At 32.1% G+C, this 21,922-nt stretch overlaps 1 protein-coding gene across 1 annotated transcript in view; it reads right to left on the reverse strand.

Annotated features, from left to right (window-relative positions):
• side-IV (sidestep IV transmembrane protein) overlaps window positions 1-21,922 on the reverse strand; it is a 440,483-nt gene that overhangs the window by 127,506 nt on the left and 291,055 nt on the right. The window contains exons 5-6 of the mRNA XM_075292078.1: window positions 12,261-12,371; window positions 3,462-3,665 (exon numbers count right to left, since the gene is read on the reverse strand). Of these exons, the coding sequence (XP_075148193.1) occupies window positions 3,462-3,665; window positions 12,261-12,371 (315 nt within the window). The remainder of the gene's footprint in view (window positions 1-3,461; window positions 3,666-12,260; window positions 12,372-21,922) is intronic.

The following is a 21,922-nucleotide window of genomic DNA, read 5'->3' on the forward strand; positions in this document are numbered from 1 at the left end:
ACTGTTTTTCGTTGATCCATTCGCTGATGAGTACAAACTGTACATATACAAGGACACACAGATAGAGATGTCTATTGGGGTTAAAAATGATTTAAAAAATTAAATTTAAATAATTTGCATAGTTGTTAATCCAAACTCGAATTCCAGAATCATTTTCTCTCACGTATTGTCTATTGGGGTTAAAAATTATTTAAAAACTTAAATTTAAATAATATGAATAGTTTTTAATCCAAACTCGAATTCCAGAATCAGTTTCTCCGACGTACTTGGATTGCAGCTAAATTTCGGTCAAAAATCAAAATTTGTTCTACGACAACAAATCACTCAGTAAGACTGCTTAATCTTTCCTTCCACTCCCCCATATACATATCTCTTACCCTGAAGGAAAAATTTTTATTTTTTCTGTTTATTCGACATGGTTTAAATTAACCCTTTCACTACCGAAACAAACTTAATGTTAGGTTAGGTTAGGTTAGGTTAGGTTAGGTTAAAGTGGCAGCCCGATTAAGATTCAGGCTCACTTAGACTATTCAGTCCATTGTGATACCACATTACCACTTAATGTTAAAAGCTTTAATTTTTCTTCTATTTTTATACCTACCACCATAGAATGGTGACGGGGGTATAATAAGTTTGTCATTCCGTTTGTAACACATCGAAATATCGATTTCCGACTATATAAAGTATATATATTCTTGATCAGGGGGATATTCTAAGACGATGTAACCATGTCCGTCTCTCTGTCTGTTGTAATCACAATACAGCCTTCAACAATGAAGCAATCGTGCTTAAATTTTGCACAAACTCGCCTTTTGCAGGCTGGTCAAGTTCGAAGATCGCCTATATCGGTCCAGGTTTTGATATAGTCCCCATACATACCGACCACCTGATTTTGGGTCTTGGCCTTATAGAAACTATAGTTTTTATCCTATTTGCTTGAAATTATGAATCTATAGGTAATTTAGGACCATAAAGAGGTCTGCCAAAAGTGGTGAGTATCGGTCCAGGTTTTGATATAGCCCCCATATACATCGATTTCCCGATTTTACTTCTTGGGCTTATAGAAATCATAGATTTTATCCAATTTGCCTCAAATTTAAAATCTAGAAGTATCTTAAGACCATAAAGAGGTGTATCAAAAATGGTAAGTATCGCTCCATGTTTTGGTATAGCTCTCATATAGACCGATCTCCCGATTTTATTTCTTGGGCTTATAGAAATCATAGTTTTTATCCAATTTGCCTCAAATTGAACATCTAGAGGTATTTTAGGACCATAAAAAGGTGTGCCGAAAATGATGAGTATCGGTCCATGCTTTGATATAGCCCCCATATAGACCGATCTCCAGATTTGACTTTTTGGGCTTATAGAAACACCGATCTCCCGATTTTACTTCTTGGGCTTATAGAAATCATAGTTTTGATCCAATTTGCCTCAAATTGAAATTCTACAGGTATTTTAGAACCATAAAGAGGTGTATCAAAAATGGTAAGTATGGCTCCATGTTTTGTTATAGATCCCATATAGACCGATCTCCCGATTTTATTCTTGGGCTTGTAGAAACCATAGTTTTTATCCAATTTACCTCAAATTGAAAATCTAGAGGTATTTTAGGACCATAAAAACGTGTGCCGAGAATGATGAGTATCGGTCCATGATTTAATATAGCCCCCATATAGACCGATCTTCAGATTTGACTTTTTGGGCTTATAGAAACCGTAGTTTTTATCCAATTTGCCTGAAATTGGAAATCTAGAGGTATTGTAGGACCATAGGTTAGGTTAGGTTATTTCATCCGATCCGGCTGGAATTTGGTACATGGTGTTAGTATATGGTCTCTAACAACCATGCAAAAATTGGTCCACATCGGTCCATAATTATATATAGCCCGCATATTTACCGATCGCCCGATTTGGCTTGCAGAGCCTCTAAGAGAAACAAATTTCATCCGATCCGGCTGAAATTTGGTCCGTGGTGTTAGTCTCTAACAACCATGCCAAAATTGGTCCATATCGGTCCATAATTATATATAGGCCCCATATAAGCCGATCTCCAGATTTGACCTCCGGAGCCTCTTAGAGGAGCAAAATTCATCCGATCCGGTTGAAATTGGGTACGTTTTAATATATGGTCTCTAACAACCATGCAAGAATTGGTCCATATCGGTCCATAATTATATATAGCCCCCAAATAAATCGATCCCCAAATTTTCGGTCTATAGTTATATATAGCCGATCCCCAATCACACAAAAATTGGTCCTTATCGGTTCATAATCATGGTTGCCACTCGAGCCAAAAATAATCTACCAAAATTTTATTTTTATAGAAAACATTGTCAAAATGTTATTTCTATAGAAAATTTTGCCAAAATTTTATTTCTATAGAACATTTTGTCAGAATTTTATTTCTATAGAAACTTTAAACTTAATTATATACGTATTTAATCGGCCTTTTTTAGTTCAATATATACCACGTATGGACTATGTGGTATATATTACGGTGTTAGGAAGTTTTAAGATACCTTGCCATCGGCAAGTGTTACCGCAACCCAAGTAATTCGATTGTGGATGATGGTCTTCAGTAGGAGTTTCTACGCAATCCATGGTGGAGGGTACATCAATCACAAGAATTAATATTAATAAGCCACTTTAGTTCTTGGTCGGTTCATATAGAGGAGTCTATAAATAACTCATCCGGATCTGATGAAATTTGCTCTTCCACGAGGCTAGGGAAGTCAATTTTGAGGATTGGTTTATATACACTGAAAGAAGGAACGAAATTTTAGACAAACAAAGTTTTCTTTTCACCCTAAACATTTTTCTTAAAAATCAAATAAAAAGGTTTAGAGTCAACTGTTGAATCGCTTATCATAAATTCGGGTTTGTATGGACAAAAATAAAATAATTTATAAGAACGGAAAATTTCGGTTGTCTAAAATTTCGTTCGGGAGGAAAGTATTCTTTCTTTGGGTGTAGGGGCTATAACAGCTACTTATGTTAAGTTTCAAGTCGATACCCTGCTTTGTGTTAGAGTGATTTCAACAGATGGACAGACGGACATTCGTAAATCGACTCAGAATTTTACCATGACCAAGCATATATTTACTTTATGGGATCTGGTACCAATATTTCGATGTGTTGCAAACGGAATATGTTACTTTGTATAAGGTATAAAAACGAATTTTTCGCGAGAACATTACAACGGTAGGCCTGGAAATTTTCCATTGACCTATTACGATCAATATATCATTTGATACGGATAGAGATAAAATGCTCATTTCATTTTTACAGAAATGCTTTCTATATGTAAAATTTCAAACTAAATCCCTATTTCAAATTGTATTCAACAATGGTGTATTCTCCATACTCGCTCCCACGAGACTCCGAAACTCCCCATTAATCCATAGTACGATTCTAGCTAGTTCACATATAAAACATAAATACCACAAAATCGATACTTACAGTTGACATCCAGTATGACCACTTTGTTGTTTGGCGGAGTTAAATTCGTATTGCTAGCCACACAAACTAATCTCGCATTCAAATGTTGTCGTCCAACATTTGGATATGACAAGTGGTTAACAGTCTTACCGTCCGGACGATGCTCAAACGATTCATCAATCACCGTATTATCCAAATACCATGTAACATTGGGCAATGGACGTCCTGTGGAAGAAACACAAATGGAAACATCGGAAAAAAATGAATGAATAGAAAGAAATATATTTCGTTTGTTGTTGTTGTTTTTTTATTAAGGGAAAAATCGTTTTTTGACAATGATAACAAAAAATTGGTCATGAATAAGGATCACAATTCGGAGAGTTGAAATAGAAAAGAAAATAAAGAAAACGTAGATAAAATGAAACAAAATTGTATAGAATTCGTTGTACTTTTGGTTGTCTACTCTTGTGTACACTCACTAAATTAAGATAACAAGACGGATAGATGTAGAGATGCTACAACAACAACAGCAAATATAGCTATAGAAAAATGCTATAAACAAAAGAAAGGCTTTCTTTTTTTCTGATTGTAACAAGAAGAGGGTAGTGAACGGTAGGAAAGGCTCTTTGGCCACTATGTCATGGTCTAAAACAAACAACAAAAGATGGACCATTTCAAGTGGTCTAAAGAGACATCATTTACCAGAGTTCTTTGATTCCGTATCTGGTGCAACAATACCCACATATGTATATGACATATTCCAAAATAAATGGTATAAAAAAAAAAAAAAAAATTAATAAATCTGTGGTCCGAAACGAAAATTTAGACAAATTAAGTTTTCTTTTCTTCTTAAAATAGATGTTTTAAAGCCAAATAAAACATTATTTAAGGTACTTTTTGTCTCCAATGAACTTTTTTGGGCCTGAAGGAAACAACTTTAACTTTGTTGGTCTGAATTTCATTTGTATCCTCATTTGTATTTCATTTGTTCCTCTGGAAGGAAATCTGGTCTAAATTTATCTAAAGACGTTTCGAATAATACTCGCACATATTTTTGGGTAAATACCACTTCAGTCGAGAAATGGACTGATATGATTTTTTTGTGGAATTTTCTATTTTTTTTTTTTTTGTCAGTTGTTTGTTACCATTTTTATTCCACCAGGTATAAATTCAGAAAATTTGCTAAAAATGCAGAAAATAGGAGATTTTAATATAAAATAAAAGAAGAACTTTCTGTGTAGCGAAATTTTAAACAAACAATATATTCTTTTGTTTCAGGAATTTTCGATGGAATAGGTTGAATACGAATTAATGTTATTTTCACTCTAGGACTCTTAGTTTAAGAGATATGAGCAAAAGAAGTTTTTCATATAAAAAATTGGATTTTTTTAGGACTTGGGTGGAATTTACAATTTTTTTTTTTGTGATCACGATTTATCCTCCTTTTCGTTCTTGGAGGCTTACTTTAGGGGATATGAGCAAATGAAGTTTTTCATATATTTTTTTTAAGAGGAAATATATTTTCTTTGGGTGTATCACTTCAAAGAACTGCTTGTAAAGTAAAAATTTAATCTCTGGACGATCGTTGGAATTTCATTGAAAAAAAAATAATTAGGAAGAAATTCTAATTTTTTTAATGGGGTGTTATAGGATGTATTCTATTTTCACATCCTCGTCATTGCTTCAGAACTTATGGCATGGAAATTACTTTTAGTGGAAGAGTATAAAAAAAATAAAACAATACATTTTCGCAATTTTTTATTTTTATTAAATAAAATTTATTAGAATTTATTCTTTATACCCTCCCCCATAGGGTATACAATTTTGTCATTCCGTGTGTAACACTTGGAAATATTAGTCTCAGACCCCATAAAGTATTATGGGTCGTGGTGAAATTTTGAGTCGATCTAGCGATGTCCGCCCGTCCGTCTGTGAAAGCACGTTAACTTCCGAACGAAACAAGCTATCGACTTGAAACTTGGTACAGTTAAGTAGTTGTTATTGATGTAACTCGAATGCCAAATCTGCCATATCAGACCACTTTTAGGTATATAAACCTACCCTCAAATGGTTCTTGCGGTCGCTCTTGGAAGAGCAAATTTCATTCGATCCGGTTGAAATTTGGTACGTGATGTTAGCATATACCCCCTAATATTCATGCAAAAATTGGTCCATATCGGTCCAGAAGTATATATAGCCACCGTATAAACCGATCCCCAGATTTTAACACCGGAGCCTCATGGAAGGGCAAATTTCATCCGATCCGGTTGAAATTTGGAATGTGGTCTCTAACAAACACGCAAGAATTGATCCATATCGGTCCATAATTATATATAGCCCCCATATAAATCGATCACCGGATTTGACCTCCGGAACCTCTTGGAGGAGCAAAATTCATACGTTTTGGTTGAAATTTGGTAAGTGGTGTTAGTATATGGTCTGTAACAACCATGCACAAATTGGTCCATATCGGTTCATAATTATATATAGCCCCCATATAAACTGTTCCACAGATTTTAACACCGGAGCCTCATGGAAGAGCAAATTTCATTCGATCCGGTTGAAATTTGGTACATGGTGTTGGTATATGGTCTCTAACAAACACGCAAGAATTGATCAATATCGGTCCATAATTAAATATAGCCCCCATATAAATCGATCACCAGATTTGACCTCCGAAACCTCTTGGAGGACCAAAACTCATCCGTTTTGGTTGAAATTTGGTACGTGGTGTTAGTATATGACCGCTAATAATCATGCCAAAATTGGTCCATATCGGTCTGTAGTTATATATAGCTGATCCCCAATCACACAAAAATTGGTCCATATCGGTTCATAATCATGGTTGCCACACGAGCCAAAAATAATCTACCAAAATTGTATTTCTATAGAAAATTTTGTCAATTTTATCCGGCCTGGCCGAACTTACTGCGTATATACTTGTTTTTTTTTTTTTTTTGCCTTTTTTATCTAACATAGATTCCATATAGACTAAAATACAATTTAGAAGACAATGTCCAGGAGGTTTAATATACCTTGCCATCGATAACTATTACCACAACCCAAGTAACGCGATTATGGGTGATAGTCTTTAGTAGAACTGTCTAGGCAATCCATGGTGGAGGGTACATAAGATTCGGCCAAGCCGAACAATTTAAAATATGTTTTACTTCGAGTGTGTGTTGAATATTGGTGCAAAAATTGTGAACAGGTTCAGACAGCTTCTCACGATACCATTTATTATTATGGTTTGAAAGAATATAGTTGCATATATCACCAGCGACTGATATATTTTCAAATATTTAAAAAAAAAAATCTTTTTTTCTTGTTAAGCAACATTGGTAACTCTCTTAATTTGCAAAACATTCGCAATATAACTTCCATGGAAGTGCAAAAGCACAACTGCGTAGGTTAAAATTCCGCCTAAGATGATTTTTTTATTTTATTTTAAAGTCTTTAGCATTTTATATTCCAAGAACTGAAGAATTAATTCAAAGAAATTACACTAAAGAATGGAATGCCTCACATAAGAAATAATCTTATATGTATTAGAATGAAAAGAAAATGACAGTAAAAATACTTGAAGCCTTCTAGGACAACTGACAACTGTTTAGGTTTGTTAACTGCAACCAGTTCATTTGTTTTCGTTTTTGTACTTTGCCTGTCATTCATGGACATTGCTGGAGTTATTTGCCAAATGAAGTTACAAAATTGATATTGTCCCTCAGAATCTAATTGTCCAATGCAATTGTAATAAAGGAGTGTAACAGGTATGAATGTTAATAAATGTTGTTCATGCTTCTTTACATATAAGCTCATCAATTTTTTTGTTCAAAGAGAGAATAAAACAAATCATACGAGTATTCTTTAGCCTAGTTAAGGAGAATTTAGATTGTGGAAAATTTTGAAAGTATGCAATCAAAATGAAACTAACAAACTAGCAAAGAATTTATTAAGAATTGTAATACAAAGGCTAAGAAATTTTTTGAAATTAATTATACGTTAATATTAACATCAATGGGGGTTTGATGCAAAAGTAAATTAAAAGTAATTTTTATCGTATTTTCCCCAAATCTGGGTACTATGTTGTGCACATACCGCACGTGGTGGCGGAAATGTCCACGGTTTCTAGAAAGATGAAAAATGAAGATCTTTTGGTGATTCGATTATTGCTATTGGAAGGTCCAAAACGCTACGAAATGAGAGACTGTTTGGATGCTGTTTAAGAAACATCTTCTGCTTTGAGAAGAGCACAGCCAGTCGTATTTAATGAGCCACTTTCCTGTGCGATCTCATTTTGGCAAAATGCCCAATAAAGGTGTGCGAGATATCTGTTGGTGTGTTTTGATATCTTTATCCGTTCAAAAGTTGCAGAATTATTTCCCAAAAAAGCGATTTGGAACCACTGTGCGAGGCACAATGGCTTACCATATCCACCTTGCATACAAAGGATCACGGAATAAATACAAGTTTCCCCAAAAAAAAATTTCAGCCGTGGATTATCCCCTTTCAGTAATGTCGGTGACATTTAAAGGATCTCTAAGTGGTTTCATCTCAATGTTAAAAGTCGTTCGGGCTGGGCTATAAAACATCGTGTAGCACTCATTGATAGGAGAGAAGTTCACAAGTATCAGAATAGAATGAATTGTCTAAGTGGTCCTAAAATAGCAGATAAGATAGTGACATATGCCAAACGTAAACTAACCTACGTCCTCGGAAGAATTGTTCGTTAATATTAGAAATCTTTCACAGATCTAATAATAAACGATTTCCATTCCTTTTAAACCCTAAGGAAAAATGATCTTTGTAGGTGACTATGTTCACCTAATATTGTATTATTTGTACGGGTGGTGTTTTCAGAAATATCCTCGTATGACTTGAGATGACTTCTCACCTGACTGTGCAGGTCAGGCCAATATGCCTTCTATTACATATACGTTTTTGTTTTATGTTGATCGTATTTTCGCGATACATTATTTTTATTTTAATCCTATTTTGTTGCAATCATAAATAACACACTGTGTTTTTCTCAAATAAACCGTAATTGAAATAAAAAAAAAATCCAGGACATGCGAAAAGCCATTTTTGATAGTTGGCCTGTTTTTTGTTTTAAGCTTCAATTACACATAAAAATAATTCATTTTACAACTAAATCTGAAACATATGGGTAAAAATGATAAACGTGTCTTGTATTTTTGGCACTTTAACTGCATTTTTAATTAATTTTTTTCGTGAAAAAAATAAATAAATGAAAAAATAGCAATATATGAACTTTGCTGGCTCTGATGGTTCCACCACACAAATGGCCATTGTTTGTGGCCTTTATTTTATGTGGTCAATATTCTGGTAAATTAAAACTACAAAATATTTGTTATTTAAAATAGAAAGAATGTGCATTTCATAAGCCACAACATAACATAATAACATTTGCAATTCTAATCAATTTTAATGCATTCCCACATATAGACACTTGTATGGCGAAATAATTTGTTTGTTGTTGTTTTTTTTTTTTTTTTTTTGTTTTTATTATGGATGTTATTTGAGTGAGAAAAATGGATTTGTAAATTTAGTTCAATAATTTATTGAAAATATGTTTTAGTTATTCTGCCGATAAAATCAGTCAGTGTTTATCATATAGGCTTTAAAACACAACAAGAAAAATCGATACAGTAAATTCTACTTTAGCCTTTAAAGTATCTTGTACATTTGTAGAAATTGTTATATACCATATCTAAGTAAACGAATAAAGAAATGTGATGTGTATTGTAAGCACTGTTGCCACTTGAGCCAAAAAAATCCACCGAAATTTGGAGAAAATTTTACCAAAAACCTTATTTTGCATGATTTTATTTCTATACAAACATTATGTCAAAATTTTATTTCTGTAGGAAATTTTGTCAACATTTTATGTCTATAGAAATGTTGTCAAAATTTTTCACTATAGAAAATTTTGTCAACATTTTTTTTTTATAGAAAATTGTTAACAAAATTTTATTTCTATAGAAAATTTTGTCAAACTTGTATTTCTATAGAAACTTTTGTCAAAATTTTATTTTTATAGAAATTTTGTAAAAATTTTATTCTATAGAAAATTTTGTCAACATATAATTTCTATAGGAAATTTTTAACAAAATGTTATTCCTGTAGAATATAGTGTCAAAATTTTATTTTCTAGAAAATTTTGTCAAAATTTTATTTTTATAGAAAATTTTGCCAAAATTTTATTTTTATAGAAAATTTTGTCAAAATTTTATTTCTATACAACATTTTGTCAAAATTTTATTTCTATAGAAAATGTTGTCACAATTTTATCTCTATAGAAAATGTTGTCAAAATTTTATTTCTATAGAAAATTTTGTCAAAGTTTTATTTCTATAGAAAATTTTGTTAACATTTTATTTCAATAGAAAATTTTGTCAAAATTTTATTTCTATAGAAAATTTTGTCAAAATTTTATTTCTATAGGAAATTTTGTCAAAATTTTATTTCTATAGGAAATTTTTAATAATATTTTATTCCTATAGAATATATTGTCAAAATTTAATTTCTATAGAAAATGTTGTCACAAATTTATTTCTATAGAAAATTTTGTCAAAATTTTATTTCTATAGGAAATTTTTAACAATATTTTATTTCTATAGAATATATTGTCGAAATTTAATTTCTATAGAAAATGTTGTCGCAAGTTTATTTCTATAGAAAATGTTGTCAAAATTTTATTTCTATAGGAAATTTTTAACAAAATGTTATTCCTATAGAATATATTGTCAAAATTTTATTTTCTAGAAAATTTTGTCAAAATTTTATTTCTATCGAAAATTTCGTCAAAATTTTATTTATATAGAAAATTTTGTCAAAATTTTATTTATATAGAAAATTTTGTCAAAATTTTATTTCTACAGAAAATTTTGTAAAAATTTTATTTCTATAGAAAATTTTGTGAAAATTTTATTTCTATAGAAAACTTTGTCAAAATTTTATTTCTATACAAACATTTTGTCAAAATTTTAATTCTATAGAAAATGTTGTCACAATTTTATTTCTATAGAAAATGTTATCAAAATTTTATTTCTATAGAAAATGTTGTCCCAGTTTTATTTCTATAGAAAATGTTGTCAAAATTTTATTTCTACAGAAAATTTCTTCAAATTTTTTTTTCTATAGAAAATTTCGTCAAAATTTTATTTCTATAGAAAGTTTCGTCAAAATTTTATTTCTATAGAAAATTTCGTAAAAATTTTACTTTTATAAAAAATGTTAACAAAATTTTATTCCTATAGAAAATTGTGTCAAAATGTTATTTCTATAGAAAATTTTTTATTTTATATCTATAAAATATTTTGTCAACATTTGATTTCTATAGAAAATTTTGTCAACATTTTATTTATATGGAAATTTTTGTCAAAATTTTATTTCTACAGAAAATTTTTTCAAAACTTTATTTTTATAGAAAATTTTGTCAAAAGTTTATTTCTATAGAAAATTTTTAACAAAATTTTATTTCTATAGAATATATTGTCAAAATTTTATTTCTAGATAAAATTTTGTCAAAATTTTATTTCTATGGAAAATTTGTTCACAATTTTATTTCTATTGAAAATTTTGCCAAAATTTTATTTCTACACAAAATTTTGTCAAAATGTTTTTTCTATAGAAAATTTTGTCAAAATTTTATTCTATTGATAATTTTGTCAAAATTTTATTTTTATAGAAAATGTTGTCAAAAGTTTATTTCTGTAGAAAATTTTGTCAATATTTTATTTCTATAGAAAATTGTGTTAACATTTTATTTCTATAGAAAATTTGTCAAAATTTTATTTTTATAGAGCATTTCGTCAAAATTTTATTTCTGTAGAAAATTTTGTTAAAATTTTCTTTTTATAGAAAATTTTGTTAAAGTTTATTTCTATAGAAAATTTTTAACAAAAATTTATTTCTATAGAAACGTTTTAATAACGTTTTATTTCTATAGAATATATTGTCAAAATTGTATTTCTAGAGAAAATTTTGTCACAATTTTATTTCTATGGAAAATTTTGTCAAAATTTTATTTCCATAGAAAATTTTGTCAAAATGTTTTTTCTATATAAAATTTTGTTAAAATTTTATTCTATTGAAAGTTTTGTCAAGATTTTATTTTTTATAGAAAATCTTGTCAAAAGTTTATTTCTGTAGAAAATTTTGTTAAATTTAATTTCTATAGAACATTTTGTCAAAATTTTATTTCTGGAGAAAATTTTGTTAACATTTTCTTTTTAAAGAAAATTTTGTTAAAATTTTATTTTTATAGAAAATTTTGTCAAACATGTATTTATATAGAAAATTTTGTCAAACTTTTATTTCTATACTTTTCTACTTTTATAGAAAATTTTTGTGAAAATTTTGTCAAAATTTTGTTTCTATAAAAGGTTGTGATTTATCTCTGGAATATTTTTCAAAATCTACCAAAACATCAAGAATAATCAATCTACATTTTTGGGAGCATTTCACCAATTGTGACAACCGTGATTGTAAGACTAATTATCTGTAAAAAAATACTCATGAAAAATAAGATAATCCTAACCGAAAAGCTTGAGTGATAGAATGTGATTATTTCCAGGTATACTTGTAACCAGGTTTTTTTATAACTCAACTAGTTAACCCGTTTATAATGGGTAATTTCTAAATGTTAGGTATAGTATCTACAATCCCACCCGACTTTTATCGATCTTTGCCTACTAAATCATTAAACCCTATTTCTACAATAGTATATAATCAGTGAATGAGGGACTATTGAAAGAGTATATGCATATATCAGATCTATAGTAGACTTGTACTTACCACCAGCCACTTCACATATCAGCACAATGTCATTTCCCTCATTAAAAGATTCCACATTGCTGGTTTTTTCATGGCGAATTGGCTTATAAATTGCTGGCTTCTCGGGTGGCACTAAAAGTAAAGAAGAGAGAGAGAGAAAGAGTGAGATGAAAAATCATATAAACATCATCAGACATGAATTCAATCATTATAAAAGAAAAACGATAGTGCCTTTCAATAGGGGAAGGGAAAATGGAAAAGTGCTAACATCGATTCGTTTAACTAATTGACATGATTTCATTGTTAAATGTCATTTGTGCGTGCAAAAGTCATAGTTTTTAATTCGCCTACTTTATATTCAAATTTAATTCTGAATGATTCTATGATTCCATTGTTATTCCCTTGCATTTACCATCGCAAGTTCTCTATAGGAGGATATGGATCAACTTCACATATTAGAAAAAAATATATAGAGAGATAAAATGCAAAGTGACGCAACTTTTATAATAACTAAATAAAGTAATATAGATTATTATATATTAATAATAAAAAATAAAAAATAAATTCAAATTTCCTTCAAAGACAAATCAAATAATAAAAGTAATAGAAAAATATTTGAAAAGTGTACTGATCCCTTTTTCGGCAGACTTTGAATTTGCGATTAGATATTAGTTAGTGTTATTCACAAAATCTTTATGTAGAGATACAAGTCGAAAAAATTAAGAAAAATTTATTTTTTCCTAAAGTTTTTAAAATGGTATCCGAAATACTGATATTGCATAAAATCTGAAGAACTAATGCGAAATCAATGCAACGGATGCTTAAAAAGATGCCTGTCGCCCTATAACAACCCAGAAGCGATGAATTTAACATGGACTTGTCATAGGACGGATGTCCACCATTTCAACAACCGCTGCACTGCACAATTTGCATCACTTCTTAAGGAGTGAGGTGAATTAAGTATTTTGGATGTGAATTAAGAAATTTTGTGATATTTTGACAAATAAATAATTTTTAAAATTTTCTATTATTTTTAATGCATTATAACGCTTGTCTGGAACGTTTGTCAATTCGCAATTTTTCAAGAAAATTTTTTTCGGCTTAATTTAAATATTTTGTACCATTTTATTAATTCTTAATTTGTGTTTAACCTATTTGAAACAAAACAAAAAATAAATTTCCCATTAAAAATATGAAAAAAGCGAGTTATAAAAAAATTTACTCAAATGAACTTCCTGTGTATTTAAATTAAAAAAGAACATATTTGGCAGGACATTTTTGGAAGTTCTTTTAAAGTTGTGAACTTCCAAATTCTTTTGCTGGGAAACCCATATTAAACTCAATGCTTTTGAGCCAATTTAGCACCACTTCCGGATCCAAATAGAACATTTTCATTGCTTGTTTTGCTGGGTCATTTATACACCTGCTTTAAGTATCTAAAAACAATATTTGTTATGTCGCTTTCTTTTTCATATGACAATTTGCGGCTAGGTCAGGCTCGTGTTTCGATATTTATGTTGAACCAGCCTTCTCGTGTGCATGTCATTCATATATTAAAATATCATGTTACCTGCGTCGCCTTGGAAGACATGATGGTTGCGTTTAGTTTTCATATAAAACAACTCGAAATACTTGAAAGTGGCAAAGCAAACATTCATTTCCATTCATGTTAGAGCATACCACCACCATTGTGTATGAGAACAACGACAGCAACAACAAAAAATCAATGATGTCAATTACATCTCTGAATAGGCCAATTGGTAGGGGGTAATTCGCTACCGTGTGTGTGTTTTGGTATTTTGCTTTCCGTTTCCCTTTAATTAACTATAAAAATCTTTAATATTGAATAAACATGAAATTGGAATTCCTTTGCTTCGTATATCTTAAATGGCATTTAATAATTTGCATACATTATATGTAAGATGTGTAGTTTATATGTATGTACAGTTTTCAAAGCACAAGCATTTAAAACGTCCTAGGGCCTCTGGTACTGTTGCCACAGATGGCAGAATTTTACCACAATTTGTAGATTTTTACCTTTCTGGCAGGTTGGTAAAATGCATGTTGTTTTGTAGAAGTTGTAATTTTAAATTGAATGAAAGACAGATGGAAAACCGAAAAAAAACACTTGTGAAATTTTGCTTCAAAGACACGAAAGAAAATCGGTTTGGCATCGGAATTTATTTTAAGAATTCTAAACGGAAAAAATCATGGATTAATCCGTGACAACCATCAACATCGACTGCAAAACCAGATCGATTGGCGCCATACCTAAAAATCGTACCGACATCATGAACACTCAAGTGTCAAACCGCTTCGTTTGGAACTTCAGGTATTTTTACCAGACGGACATCGCCATAACGACGCAGAATTTCACAACGATCCAAACCGTTCTAGACGGACTATCAACGTTTTTTTATGCGAAGAGGGTAAAAAGGCTATCATACTGAAATTATTTCATGGAATACTCCCTATCAGCAAAAAATGGGACTGGTTCTAAAGGCACAACTTTAAAAGCACTTCCAAAAATGTCCTCCCAAAGACGTTCTTTATTTTAACTAAACACAAAAAAAATCTGATTCAATCACGAAATTAATTGATTAATTAATTTTTTAATTGAAATATCTTCAATCACAGAAATGATAGTATCAATTAAAAAATTAATTGACAGTCAATTAAATACTTAATTGATACAATTAAAAAATTAATTAATACTATTAATTTGTGTGGTTGATTTTTATTTCAATTAAAAAATGTATTGAATCAATTAACTTTTTAATTGAATATTTTTTAAAGCTCAATTAAGATTTTAATTGGAAAATTTTTCGTGAAATTTTTTTTCTGTACAGGAAGTTCTTTTAATTCAACCTTTTATATATCTCATTTTTATACCCTCCAGCATAGGATGGGGGTATATTAACTTTGTCATTCCGTTTGTAACACATCGAAATATTGCTCTAAGACCTCATAAAGTATATTCTGGGTCGTGGTGAAATTCTGAGTCCATCTAAACATGTCCGTCCGTCCGTCTGTTGAAATAACGCTAACTTCCGAACGAAACAAGCTATCGACTTGAAACTTGGCACAAGTAGTTGCTATTGATATAGGTCGGATGGCATTGCAAATGGACCATATCGGAATACTTTTACGTATAGCCCCCATATAAGCCGATTCCAAGATTTAGCTTGCGGAGCCTCTTGGAGGAGCAAAATTCATCCGATCCGGTTGAAATGTGGTACATGGTGTAAGCATATGGTCTCTAACAACCATGCAAAAATTGGTCCACATCGGTCTATAATTATATATAGTCCCCATATAAACCGATCGCCAGATTTAGCTTGCGGAGCCTCTAAGAGAAGCAAATTTCATCCAATTTGGCTGAAATTTGGTACATGGTGTAAGTATATAATCTCTAATAACTGTGAAAAAATTGGTCTACATCGGTTCATAATTAAATATAGCCCCCATATAAACCGATCCCCAGATTTGACCTCCGGAGCCTTGTGGATGAGAAAAATTCATCCGATTCGGTGGAAATTTGGTACGTGGTGTTAGTATATGGTCTCTAACAACCACGCAGGAATTGGTCCATAATTGTATGTCTCTAACACCCATGCAAAAATTGGTCCATAATCGCCAATAATTCTATGTAGCCCCCATTTAAACCGATCCCCAGATTTGACCTCCGGAGCTCTTGGAGGAGCAAAACTCATCTGATTCAGTTTAAATTTGGTACATTGCGCTAGTATATAGCCGCTAACAACCAAGCCTATAGGTTTATATCGGTCATAGTTATATATAGTCGATTCCCAAAAAAAATCTACCAAAATTTTATTTCTATAGAAAATTTAATTTCTATAGAAAATTTTGTCAAAATTTTATTTTATCTATAATCGGCCTTTTTTGTGTAGGTTGGCTGATAAGTCCCCGGTCTGACACATAGATGGCGTCGCTAGTATTAAATATTATTTTTATATAGTACCAACCTTCAAATGATTCGTGTCAAAATTTTACGTCTGTAAGTCAATTAGTTTGTAAGATAGAGCATCTTTTGTGAAGCAACTTTTGTTATTGTGAAAAAAATGGAAAAAATGAATTTCATGCTTTGATAAAATACTGTTTTCTGAATGGAAAAGATACGGTGGAAGCAAAACCTTGGCTTGATAATGAGTTTCCGGACTCTGCCCCAGGGAAATCAACAATAATTGATTGGTATGCAAAATTCAAGCGTGGTGAAATGAGCACGGAGGACGGTGAACGCAGTGGACGCCCGAAAGAGGTGGTTACCGACGAAAGCATTAAAAAAAATCCACAAAATGATTTTGAATGACCGTAAAATGAAGTTGATCGAGATAGCAGAGGACTTAAAGATATCAAAGGAACGTGTTGGTCATATCATTCATCAATATTTGGATATGCGGAAGCTCTGTGCAAAATGGGTGCCGCGCGAGCTCACATTTGACCAAAAACAACAATGTGTTGATTCTGAGCGGTGTTTGCACCGCTCGTAACTCGTAATACACCCGAGTTTTTCCGTCGATATGTGACAATGGATGAAACATGGCGCCATCATTACACTCCTGAGTCCAATCGACACTCGGCTGAGTGGACAGCGACCGGTGAACCGTCTCCGAAGCGTGGAAAGACTCAAAAGTCCGCTGGCAAAGTAATGGCCTCTGTGTTTTGGGATGCGTATTGAATAATTTTTATCGATTATCTTGAGAAGGGAAAAACCATCAACAGTGACTATTATATGGCATTTTTGGAGCGTTTGAAGGTCTAAATCGCGGCAAAACGGCCCCATAGAAGAAGGAAAAAGTGTTGTTCCACCAAGTCATTGAGAATGATAGCAAAAATTCATAAATTGGGCTTCGAAATGCTTCCCCACCCACCGTATTCTCCAGATCTGGCCCCCAGCGACTTTTTCTTGTTCTCAGACCTCAAAAGGATGCTCGCAGGGAAAAAATTTGGCTGCAATGAAGAGGTGATCGCCGAAACTGAGGCCTATTTTGAGGCAAAGCCGAAGGAGTACTACTAAAATGGTATCAAAAACTTGGAAGGTCGTTATAATCGTTGTATCGCTCTTGAAGGGAACTATGTTGAATAATAAAACCGAATTTTGACAAAAAAAATGTGTTTTTCTTTCTTAGACCGGGGACTTATCAGCCAACCTGTTATCTCTTCTGCGCTAATTGTGCACCACTTCCGCATTTCAAAATAATATTTTTAGTACTTTTTTTTGGGTGACGTTTTTTTTTTTTTTGCTGGAAAAGTTATGACAATATCTCCTATTTTTGAACTCTTTTACGGTTTTTAGTCAAGATAAAAAAATTCAACGATTTCAATCATTTTGAAGATCTTTTCCGAATTATTAAACCCAAGTTGACCTTCATATAAAATTATCTTTCGTGTAAAGATAGGTAGTTTTAAGTCGAATAACTTAACTATAAGGTCAAAACGCCATCATTGACAAATTTATTGACTTATGGACAAGGAAAATAACTTTATATTAGAAAACTGCGTCTTCAATGCTAAGCAAAATTCGCATTCGTATTTGTAGGACAGGAAATCTATGGCCTAAGCAAAATGTGCATTCGTAGTTTAAGGACATGCAACCTTTGGCCTCACAATTTTTTTTTCAGTCTTGCTGCCAAAAATGTCTTTATTTTGAAGACGCAGCATCTTTGACTCCAAATGAATATATAAAAATTCTTAGGAGAAGTTCAAAATCTTCGGATCTATTGTGGGAAAAAATAATTCCTTTCTCCCAAACGAAATTTTAGACAAACAAATACCGTTTCCCATTTACTTTACGCTGTAAAGAAGTTTGGTTGAATGATAGGTATATACTTTTTGTGATAAACGTTGATTCTTTTGCAGGATATAAAAACAATTTCATAAAGATTAACTCAAAAAAATATTTTTTGGCTAATTCTATCTACCATTATATCTTTCTCACTTCCACGAGGTTAATAAGTTCTTAGCACCTTTTTCTGTAATACAAACAATGTAGGGAAAATTATTCGATTTTATAATTGTTTTAAATTTTACCTTTCGTCTGTACGGAGAATCGATCCGCGGACCATACAGTTTGTAAACCAACATACTATCCAGGGTTACGTAGCTGTTATTGTCATCAATAGACAACTATCCCAGCAAAAAATACTTCAGCATTAAGAGTTTAGTTGCGCTTTTTGGTATACAATAAAATTGGCAGTGCCTCTACACTGCATGAATCGGTAGCAATAACGTAAACGAGTAATCAAAATGGTTTATGATCATTCGTTTACGTTATTGCAACCAATTCATGCAGTATAGATACATGAAAGGTAGTGCTGTTTTGCTTCATGCCAACAATGCTATACTCAAGATTTTATATCACTTGTGAGCAATATTTCTATTAAAATGAGCAATTATATCAGCGCTATGTAGAAGCTGCTCTACATCGGGACATCGCACACAAAAATCAGCGATGATTCGGTTGCTTTGTAAACAGTTGGTACTGCCTCTCTCCCTTACAATCCTGCTGAAATAGTGCTCTATTTTTTGCTGGGATATCTATATACCCATAAACTATTCACTATACCCATCAACTCCCAAGCAAAGCAAACAGTCAAACAGTTATATTTATATAGCATAGTTTTGGGCGCCCTCGAGTCGATGTAAGGAACTTTGTTTTAAAGAAAAATACATTTAGTTGGCCACCGTTGAGCAATGGATAGCAGGCCCGCCTTGGTCGTGGGTTTAATCCCTGCGTCGACCTAACACCAAAAGGTTTTTTTTTTACTATATTCCAAAAATGTTCGGAAGATTCCGAAAAGATGTTCGACATTACATATTATTAAATTTATATTAAATTTTTACTATGTGAATTCAAAATGTGTCTTATTAAGAATTTAGAGTCAGAAAAGAACAGTGCTTGATATAAACGAAATTTTGTAATTTTTTTTTTTTGGTTTTTTTTTTAAATTTTCAAAGAAATTCTAAAAACTCTAAACAAAAGAAAAACGATTTCGGAACACGTTTTCCAAGCGTATTTTTTTCTTTGCGTGGATTTTCTATTTAGTTTTGCTACGTCTCTTTGGTGTCGAAGATTTAAATCCATAACCCGATCGTCACATTCTGTACTTCGAAGACCGCAAATTTCAAATTGTATACATTTGTAATCATTTGCATGTGTTTAAATATTGAATGTTTTACAACACACGTACCCAATTATATGAAATATAAATGTGTGGTCGTTGTGACGATGATGCTGGTGGTGGTGGTAACAATGGCGGTGAACCAAATACTTTTGATTTCATGGACATAGTGAATGATGTGAATTATTCTTCAATACCACGAGATGATTGTCTGATGGCAGGCATGACTACATCATAGCCTTGGCCAAGTATTTTGCCAGCTTATCAGATGTTCATCACATGCCTTGGTAGGGTGATGGAAGGGGATTTCGATGTGGTGTGCCACCAAACTTATCTGGCTGCAATGCCATCCAATTGTCCTAAATAGGCATACACCCATTTATATGTATTTGTATAGCATCGCTGCAACATCGCATGCCCACAAAATAAACAAACCTACTACGCGCACTATCTCACACACACATATTCATATCGCTTATATATAAGCGATATAAATGTGTGAATGTGTTTATATCTTTGGTAAAAAGTGCATACGTTAGTATTCGCGAACATTGACTATCGTTAAAAACAAAATCAATTTTTCCAACAACGTTCAGCGTTCTTTGGAATACGATTTTCCCCACTATGTCATGATGCATTGCGGATAGAGGGATGGGATGGGATGCGATGGGTGGGTGATGGTGATGATTTAATGGGGTGGGGCTTATTTTAATCTTCTCACATTAAAAGCTTTAAAAAAACTATAACAATAACAACACCAGCAGCAACAGCAACAGCAACAGTAACAGTAACATTTAAAAACATGCCGGATTGTAACAGCCTTACAGCAGGATAATGTTCTTCTTCGTTCCTTCTATGTTGGCCTACGGGTGTGTGTGTGGGTGCTGTTCATATGTTAGTGCGTGTTCCAGCTTATATCGTTGATGATGGCAACGAGTACGATGACGACGACAACGAGAACGACTGCGGCCAGGATGATGATGTTGATGTAGTTTTTATTGTTAACCGTAAACCGCATTTATATTTCCGTTCACGTTTCCGCATCACACACATACATTCACAGTTGCACAATAGGAAAACATATGCATACAAACACACAAACACACTTATAGCAACTCGTGAATCACACACATTGGTATTCGCTAGAGCAGTGGCAGTTGTACCCCTCAAATGGAATGGATAGCAGAATAAAGCGAAAATTTTGCACTAAAGGGTTATCGTATAAAATTTAATAATTTGGATTATATTTAAAGGAAATATTGCGTAATTTTTATACCATCCACCGGAGTACATGAGCTCACCGATATATTGCTATTATACAGGGTAGCTGATGTGTAATGTTACAAAGTATAGCGGTACATTTTTTAATTTTATTGTTAAAATGTTGCCAAAAATTTTATTTATGTAGCATGCAACGGTCCCAAAATAAAAAATTCAAAACCTTTAAAACAAATGTTGGCATTTCTGAAGCAGACTTCAAGGCTTTGGCACGCTCATATTCCTCGGCCTTACAGCTCGTCGGCAAAACAATATTGTTAAGGCAAAAAATGTCCCAAATAACATTCATTTTTAGAATCATCTCCCGCTCTGTGGTCATTTTGCAGGTTCTGCGGTCAACAAATCTTTACCTGCCCAGGGATTCAATATTGTCTTTAGTACATTTTCCCGATAATAAAGTCACCCACGGCGCTTGCGGAATGGTTTTGGGGAATGGTTTCTCATGGTTGAACGCCAAATTGCCAACTTCGTGGAAACGAACCAACTAATAAGATCTTTGAGATCAAGCTTTTTCCTGCATCGGTGCGCTTTTGTAGTTTTTGGAACTCTAATGGCATTAGTCGGAGCTCTTTTTATACCCTACACCATATACACAGAAAAATTTTCACGCACATTTTGCCAATTAAAGCCTTAATTGAGTTTTACAAAATATTCAATTAAAAAATTCAAAAATTTTTTTAACTGAAAAAAATATCGACCACAAAAAAAAAAATACCCAGCAAATAAAGCGTCGCCAAAAAAGTAGTGAAAATGTTCTTTTTGGATCAAGAAGTGGTGCAAAATTGGCGCAGAAGCGATGAATTTAACATGGTCTTGTCATAGGACGGATGTCCACCATTTCAACAGCCGTTGCACTGAATTTGAATTGGTTTTTAGGGTGTGATCTGAATTCAGTGTTTTGGATGTGAATTAAAAAATTTTGTGATATTTTCCAATTAAATATTTTTTATAATTTTTTACGAGATTTAATGCATTCCAACGGTTGTCTGAAACGTTTGGCCTCAAATATTTTTAAAAATTCGCAATTCTTCTAAAATTTAGCATTTTTATCCACAAAACTTGAATAATTTGCTCCATTTTATTAATTCTTATTCTGTTTTTAACCCATTTGAAACAACAAAAAAAAGTTAAAATTACCCAGTTATAAAAAATTTAATTAAAAGAACTTCTTGTGTAGTTAAAATAAAGAACATCTTTGGACATTTGTGGAAGTGCTTTAAAAGTTGTGCATCGAGAAGAACCTCCAAATTTTTTTGCTGGGTA

The sequence above is a fragment of the Haematobia irritans genome, chromosome 1 (genome assembly GCF_050003625.1).
Source record: "Haematobia irritans isolate KBUSLIRL chromosome 1, ASM5000362v1, whole genome shotgun sequence".
In the NCBI taxonomy this organism is placed as follows: domain Eukaryota; kingdom Metazoa; phylum Arthropoda; class Insecta; order Diptera; family Muscidae; genus Haematobia; species Haematobia irritans.